This window comes from Lactuca saligna, chromosome 2, assembly GCF_052625555.1.
Source record: "Lactuca saligna cultivar CGN05327 chromosome 2, ASM5262555v1, whole genome shotgun sequence".
Lineage (NCBI taxonomy): Eukaryota > Viridiplantae > Streptophyta > Magnoliopsida > Asterales > Asteraceae > Lactuca > Lactuca saligna.
This window is the reverse complement of record NC_136418.1, coordinates 148,561,349-148,570,236: the sequence shown is the minus strand read 5'-3', so window position 1 is coordinate 148,570,236 and position 8,888 is coordinate 148,561,349. Positions and strand designations below refer to the sequence as shown.

At 34.2% G+C, this 8,888-nt stretch overlaps 1 protein-coding gene across 1 annotated transcript; it reads left to right on the top strand.

The window, feature by feature from the left end:
- The first annotated feature begins 1,053 nt into the window (after nucleotides 1-1,053).
- On the top strand, nucleotides 1,054-4,221 carry LOC145029199 (WD40 repeat-containing protein HOS15-like). The gene is made up of 12 exons (XM_078977801.1): nucleotides 1,054-1,319; nucleotides 1,660-1,805; nucleotides 1,890-2,124; nucleotides 2,233-2,377; nucleotides 2,508-2,661; nucleotides 2,744-2,963; nucleotides 3,050-3,171; nucleotides 3,246-3,320; nucleotides 3,394-3,447; nucleotides 3,529-3,602; nucleotides 3,686-3,760; nucleotides 3,855-4,221. Exons 1-12 carry the CDS (start codon nucleotides 1,259-1,261, stop codon nucleotides 4,072-4,074), a joined length of 1,581 nt encoding a protein of 526 aa, XP_078833927.1. The 5' UTR covers nucleotides 1,054-1,258; the 3' UTR covers nucleotides 4,075-4,221.
- Nucleotides 4,222-8,888: the final 4,667 nt, after the last annotated feature.

Here is an 8,888-nt window from a genome sequence, read left to right as displayed (position 1 = left end):
TCGTGAATGTGGAAACAGAGAAGAAACCAATAGTTAAAGGTAGTTGAGTTGTCAAAGTCAGTTACAAAAATATTTAATTTTGGTTGGAAGAAGACTGTTATTCGGTTGAAGTCTTAAACCGGAAGTGGAGAAGCAAGAAGCGAATCTCCTTTTTCAAAACCAATGACATGCTTCAACTTCAAATAGAATAATTATAATAAATTACAAGAATGGTCCTTTTACTTTATCAAAAATCTGAAGTTCAGTTCTACATTTGTCGTTCCTAGAAGTACTATCGTTCCTTTAAAACCGTACAAACTAAAACTTTAATAGAGTCATAATAGTGCAAACATGGTAAGGTTTTTACTTTGATTTTTTTAACTTTTAACTTAATTTATTATTTGGTAATATATTATATGAATTAAAACATTAAACAAAAAAACAACTTGATTTGATAGACCAAATGGTAAGGCTTGTAGGGTTTTTAATAGTGCCAACATGGTAAGGTTTTTACTTTGATTTTTTGTAGGTTTTAACTTAATTTATTACTTGATCATATATTATCGGTGAATTAAGACATTATGATGTCTTATATACTAGATAAACAAGTAAACAACAGATTTGCTAGATCAAATTAACGATATTTAAATGAAACCGATTTTTAACAAATCCTAACTTAATTAAACTTTTCTTCTAATTACAAACCTTAATAATTATAATAATAATTACTATTTTTATAAACAAAAAAGATAATGATAAAATGGTATTTTTAAATATTTAATCGTTAGATTCTTGAGTTTGCCGATTCAAATCATTAGTAACCAAAAACTTGAAAAAATCATACCCCAAAAACCGAAAACCAAAAATATTACTTTTTGGATGATACTAAAAAAAAAAAAAAAAAAAAACCACAGGGACAAAAACCTATACTACTAAAATAAAGGGTAATTGTTAGCATTTTCTTTTTCTCGGGGGGTGTATGCATGTACACAAGTGGAAAGAAGATGGACTCCATTTGAATAGACTGTCAAAATCTTTCTTGCATCGTTCAGTTCAGTTGGTTGCCATCACGGGGTTTCGCCGGTATATTAGAACAGGAAACGAGGTCCCCGACGTCACTCCTCACAACTGAATCCTCGCAATTTTTCCGGCATGGTTCATAATCGACGAAGAAGAAGCAAGAAACGATTCTTTCATTCCAATTCTGAAACTGTGACTACTTTTTAACCCAATTGTCCCCTTCTTTCATCTTCATTCGTACCAAATTTCCCCAAGAAACATGAGCTCTATCACTGCCGCTGAATTGAATTACATTGTCCACCGTTACCTTGCTGAATCAGGTAATTCTTCATGATTATACACATGCATATACATTTAGATAGACGAAGCACACTCATGTTCATTCATTCATGCATGGGTTTTTCCGTTTGTCGATGATTACAAGTTGGTTTCGTCTTTTCTTTCTTCTTCTTTGTCGGAAAATCTCTATTCGAACACATTCTTTAGTTTTAGAACATGTAATTTGAAGTTCCGGACATTCCAATTTCAGTAATTCATTTCGTTTTGGAATTTTCGATAATGCAGAGTGTTAATTTTGTGTTTTCTTTAAAAGAAATTTCTAGGGTTTGTAAGTAGTTGATCGGCGAAGCATTGATGATGAGTTTCTCATTTTACTCTCAGGTTTTCAACATACAGCCTTCAATTTTAGATTCGAGGCAGCTATTAACAAGTCCACCATTGATGGAACTAAGGTTCCACGTGGAGCCCTCGTTACTTTCGTACACAAAGGGATTCAATATCTTGAAATGGAAGCAAATTTGAACGATGTCAGTATGCTAACTCTTCACCTCTTCTTCTCTTATTTCCTCTTATCTATTGCAATTCTGATCATCTCTTTTCAAGATTACCAGAAGGATACAGAAGTAGATGAAGATTTCTCATTCATCCAACCACTTGATCTCCTCACCAAAGATATCAACCAACTAAGACAAATTGTACAAGAGAGAAGGAAAGCTAAACAAAAGGAGAAAGAAAGTGAGGAGAAAGAGAAAGATGTTAAAGATAAGCCAATCAAAAGGAAACTTCGAAAATTGATCATAGATGATGATGATGAAGAAGAAGAAAATGTACAAAACCTGCAACGAGGTATTTTCCTTGAACAAATTGCATCCATAAAAACCATATCCATGTTTCATTTGACAATATCAGTGGCATATACATGTAATATCTAATCTTTCTAAGGTCACTTTGTAGGACCCACACCAAAGGATATTTCTACCTCTTCAACACCTCAAACTCGTGTGAGGATTCTCAAATCAGAGGTTTTGAACTTGAAAGGACACACTGATGCAGTTCTAGACTGTGCTTGGCATCCATCTGGTTCACTTCTTGCATCAGTGTAAGTTGTTACAAATATAGGCATTCTACTTTTATTTATAAATAATGTAACTATATTGTTATTATAACCAAAAAGCAAAGTACATTTCCATTTCATGCAATTTGATGATGTTTTATTGTTTAATGTTTAGGTCTGAAGATTCTACAGGTAGGATTTGGACAATTCCAGAGAGGAGTAATAACAGATATAGTTTACAACATGGACCTATTAAATCAGTTGAATTAAAGCATTCTAAAGGTAGAACAAAAGAGAAAAATAAAGATGTTACAACACTTCATTGGAATGTAAGTCTTGTATGCATTTCATTACAATCTTTATTATTTATTTTCATTTGTTGAAAATAATATTGTTTTTTAAAAAAAAAAGATGGATGGAACTCTTCTTGCCACTGGTTCCATTGATGGAAAAGCTAGAATTTGGAGTACAAATGGTGAATTAAAGAGCACTTTAATCAAGCATAAAGGACCTGTGTATTGTATTAAGTGGAATCAAAAGGGTGATTACCTTCTTACTGGAAGCAAAGATGAAACTGCAATTGTATGGGAAAAGAAAGATTATGGAAGTCAACAATTCAAATTCCATTCAGGTTTTATTTTTATTCTATTTTATTTATCTCGTGTTGAATTGAATTACGTAATTGGCCTTGGCTGACGTGTAATCTGATGTATATAGGTCCTATTCTTGATGTTGATTGGCGGAATAATTACTCATTTGCATCGAGCTCAACTGATCACATGATTCATGTTTGCAAGATTGGCGAAAAGCACCCTGTTAAAATCTTTTCTGGGCATCAGGTTTGTTATATAATTTTTTTTTTAAAATGAGACTTTGGAGTAAGTATTTTTGATGTTTTGATCAACTTTTTTAGGGTGAAGTTAATTGTGTGAAGTGGGACCCAACAGGTTCACTATTGGCTTCGTGTTCTGATGACACCACTGCAAAGGTTATATATTTGTCAATTTAACTTGAAATCAAATAATGATAATAATAATAATAATAATTTTATTTGTGTTTAGATTTGGAGTATGAAGCAGGAGAAGCACATTCATGATCTAAGATATCATACTAAGGTGATTCATTTTGAGTAATAATTTGTGGTTATTAAATATTAATCTGAATTTGTTACTAATTAATTGAATGAATATAAACAGGAGATATACTCAGTGAAATGGAGTCCAACTGGGCCAGGCACCATTAATCCGAACAAAAAACTACTGTTGGCAAGGTACGTATAACAATTAACAAATTATTTATTTACTTTAATTTACCATTTTGTATTTTATACTAAGTAAATTAATAAATTTGCAGTGCATCATTCGACTCGACAATAAATCTATGGGATGTAGACAATGGAAGAATAGTGGTAAACATGAATGGGCACAGGTATTAACTAATTAATTAATTAGTTATAGAATTTATGGATATATTAAATAATGTGTTGATTGATTGATTGATTTAAAAATGAAAATGAAAACAGGGATTGTGTGCATACGTTGTCGTTTAGTCCAGATGGGGAGTATTTGGCGAGTGGGTCGATGGATAGGTTTTTGCACATATGGTCGGTAAAAGATGGGAAGATTGTAAAATCGTATAATAGCAACGGGAGTATATTTGAGGTGTGTTGGAACAAGGAAGGTGATAGGATTGCAGCGTGTACCAATAACAACAGTGTGTTTGTTTTGGATTTTAGAAAGTGATATATGATATTATATATCATCCATGTAAATGGTTAGTTGTGTGTACAGACTAATTACATACAGTGTAGATCAAAACAAACTTCAAACTTGTCAATGTTTTGTTGACTTCATCGTATGAGGAACAAAGATATGTGGTAAAGAAAGGTTTTTGGCATACGTTTGTCGTTTTATTGTGTTTATGTTTTATGGATTCGTTTATATATATGTTTGTGCTTTTGTTTGTTAAGGCAGTGCATTGACATGAAAGATTGAAATGTGTTTGGCATATACTCTCTGTCTATATTCTGGAATCAAACAAATGGTTCTATGGGAGGAGTATATGTTGTTGAAATTAGCGTACTTTCGGTTGGTTTTTTATTCTAAGTAATAAACTTTCAAAATCAATATAAAAAATGAGTGAGCAAAAGGTTATGTGCAAGAGAATTTGAATGAAAGTATCTCATGTTAGAACCGGTGTATGAAAAGTTGAAAACATAAACAAAATCAATTAAGGAATGAAACAAGGATGTGATTATATCACTATCCATAAGGATAACTAGCCCCTTGTTTACTTATTCAATTTCAATAAGTTAATTTTCAAGTTCAACTAACCTATTTTCAAACTAAAAAGTAGATGAATAAGAATCTTGAAAAAAAAAGTTTCATTTGTCTATCGTTACATACAATCTCATCTATATTATCTATGAAATTCAAACCTTAACTCTATTTGATTTGGGATCAAGACAAAAAAATCGAAAAGGTATGTGATTTCTTTGTTGAAATAAGGACAAATTGTTTAATTAGATATTTTCCTGAGAATCAACTTAGATAAGTTACCTATTTCTTATACTAGAAAAGGAAACGATTTGTTCCTTGATGGGTTGAATGGCTAAGACCCTCTTAGAACCTCCTTGAATCTAGAAGTTGAATCTAGAAAATGTAGGAAACAATCCTACAATCTTCTCTCATAAACATAACATCATGCATTTTTGTGATGAAACAAAAATATGGAAAAGTGAAAATCAAAGCCAAAAAATATATTTATATAGCACTTACATTCTAATAGTTATGACTCTTCATGAAAAAGTTGTAATGGTTGGAAAATAATGGTAAAAAACTGTTTTCCTACCAAAATGCATTAACCGGAAAAAACGATTAATGGAGATTTAACGGCCAATTAAAATTCAGACCAAAATAGTGCAAATGTATATTGTTAGTCTTTGTTTAATAATATATGGTCGTTAAGTGATATTAGATTCTCAAAAATTCGTAGACCTAGCCACCTTTTAGTTCCCTACAAATTATTTTTCAAACATTCAAATGAGATTTGAACTAATAAACCTACAAAAGTTGTCTTCATCCACCAATGTGGGATATATAGTTAAAGCAAAAGCTACAACAACATATAACTATTTATGTAGTTTGTTTGTTTTTAAATGTTAGGGGTTGTGTTTCTTTTTTTGACTTGACTAGCTTAATGACTTAATAATTTAATTTGGACAACTATATATAATCGTCAAAAACTTCTCCCATGACCGCTCATAAATTAGTCTCACAATCCTCTTTATGTGTCTATCTCGGTCCATCTTTACATCATTAAGGGTACCAATGTCTTGACCTTATTACCCAAAAGATCATCACCTCAAGATATGTTGTCTTCAACAAAGACCACTTTACTTTCTCGAACTTTAACGCTCCTCCTACTACCTCTAACTATGATATTCTCGATACAGAAGAGAATGGCATTCCTCGGTTCAACTTCATCCCATGTCTATAACCCCACTTCTCCTAATTCTTCTTTAAATGCTCCTCCCCCACCTCTGCATGCCTCTAGCTCTCACCTCATGACTACGAGGTCTCAGACTGTCTCCTTTAATCCATGTTGAATCCTCAGTATATTTTATTCCTCTACGTTATCTCTTATTCCTCGTCCAACCGCTCAAGCTATGTTTGGCCCTCACTCAAAAGCTACTATGGACATTGGAATGTTGCTTCTCTCATCAAATCACACATGAGATCTAGCTCCCAAACTCACTCACGCCAACATTTTGGATATTATTGGATTTACCATCACAAGTTCGATAATGATGGGAATCTCGAGCGGTACAAGGTTGTCTGATTGCTCAAGGCTTCTCTTGGAATCTTGGCATAGATTATGAAGATACCTTCAATCTGGTTTTCAAATCGGATACCATACATACCGTTCTGAGTATTGATGTTTCTATGGATTGTCAAATACATCAGCTTGATATAAAAAATGTCTTTCTTCATGAAGATCTTACCGAGAAGGTGTATATGAAACAACCTCATGTTTATATTGATTCTCACTTTTGTGATTAAGTATGTTGGCTATGCAAATCCCTTTACGGTGTAAACAGATCCTCACACTTGATATCAACGATTTTGCAGTCTATATCTCCTCCATTAGATTCAGAAGCAGTCATTAAAAAAACTCTCTACACACTAATTACTATAGAAAAGAGACCATTTATTTACGTCTCTATGTTGATATATTATTCACACTACATCATCACAATCTCTTATTACCATGGTCATCACTCGACTATCAACTTAGTTCTTCATCACTAATCTTGACTCACTTTCTTTCTTCCTTGCAATCCCGTCACTTGGCATCGATAAGGAAGTTTTATGTCTCAAACTACATTCACCAAAGAAATTATCAAAGGTGCTAACATAGACACGTGAAATCCATGCATCACACCTGCGAAAACAAAACCCAAACCCAAACTTTCCTCTGAATGAAAACATGTTAAGGATCCTACCATTTTTAGGAGTCTTGAATGGGCCATGCACTATTTGTAACGTCCCATATCAGTGATAATTTTTTTCATTTGAAAGACCAACAATTTCATTCATTACATGTTTCAATAACCATCACCAAGTATAATATCAAAACATTAGAGTACAATTATTCAATATGCGGAAAATCATGAGGGGAGGATGTTGTGCCATCACATCGAGCCCTTCCCTTTCGAACCGGGAGTACCTGAAACCATAAAAATAAAATATAAGCGCAAAGCATAGTGAGTTCCCCGAAGTACCATATACCAATCATATAGATGGGCTTAACCCTGAGGTGTGTTCCAACCAGATACACATATATGGTCCCGCCCCTGGGGTGTATTTCAACCAGATACACATATGTAGGCCCCGCCCTAGGTTATATTTCAACCCAATCATACTATAATGGGCACCGCCCTAGGGTTTATTTCCACCCAAACATGTAAACATATATAAGCCACATAACTACTATCATTCTACATAACACAATAATGGGCTGACATTAGTGCCTTTGACCCATAGATACAGTGAGATAACTCACCTCACAGACAGATGAAAAAGTTAAACAATACCTTTCTCGGAAAACCAACTCTACCGGTTACCTTTACAAATAACAGTGACCAAAACTCAAACTACAACTCACAATACCCGAAATACCCCTATGTCAAACTTGGTCAAAATCCAGGTCAAATTCAAAGTTAAATAAGTCAACCTAGTTAACTTAATGACTATGATGTGCATACTCAACACGTATATGCAACGTACCCTTTGGTACGCCCGGCGTACGCGTCTGTCAACTTTCCTTTCCATTAAGGGATTAATCCCTTAAGCCCTTTCGTCCAAAATCCAGATCTAGCCCTCACAAGATATCCTTAATCATAAAGTTTCCAACTTTCTAATTTTACATGACTAATAAGTGCTCAAATCTAAAAACCCTAACCTTAATATTTCATTTGGGTGTTATATTAAGGAATTTTTATCTAATAAAACTTGTCCTTTCTTTTCAAATGTCTGCTTTAAAAAACGCTTCAAACTCAAATGCTTCTGGATCTTTCTCCCTCATGAACTTATGTGGGAGGGTCATTTTTAATGGGTGGAATTTCAGTGACTGGATTTGACTCATTCGGATGGCCATTCGGTACAAGGAAAAGGAATATGTCCTCGACAAAGTGCTAAATGAGATTGATGAAGAAACTGCTACTCCTGAGCAACTAGCTGAGTATAGGGCTCATGAGAAGGACACGACAAAGGTGTCATGCATCATGTTAGCCACTATGACTTCTGAGCTTCGGAAGTCCTATGAGGACTCCTGGCCATTCGAGATGCACCAAGACTTGATGGAAAGGTACTATCAGAGTGCTCGACAAGAAAGGTATGAAATCATTGCCTCCATGATAACAACAAAAATGAAGGATGGAGAGTCCATCACGACCTATTTGCAAAAGATTTAAAGATGTGGACCGCTTGCTAAAGTTAAATGTAAATTTCGATGAAGAATTGGCTATTGACATTATCCTACACTCCTTTCCTTCTTGTTATGATCAGTTCAAAATGACTTATCATATGAACAAGGAGGAAGTCACTTTAAGAAAGCTTCAAGGCCTACTAAGAATTACTGAAAGTAGTTTAAAAGGTAAGTCTGTTGTATCCACCCCTACTGCTGCCCCGGTCCTGGAAATTGGACATGAGAAGGGAAAGAAGAGGAAAGCTTCCTCAAAGAATCACAAGGGAAAGTATCATGATGGATCCTCCTCTAGTGGGTCCAAAGGTGGTTCTGCTGCTCCCTCATCCAATCCAAAGGAAGCAAAGTGCTTCCATTCTCATGAAAAAGGGCACTGGAAACGAAGTTGCCCTAAATACTTGCAGGATATTAAGGATAAGAAGATAAAGCCCAGCTTCGCGGATATTTATACTATTCAATCTAAAAACTCATCACATGGTAGTTCTTGGTTCATTGATACAGGATGTGGTTTTCACATTTGTTCTGAATTGTAGGGTCTAAGAAGAAGTAGGGATGTGGAGCACGAGAATAT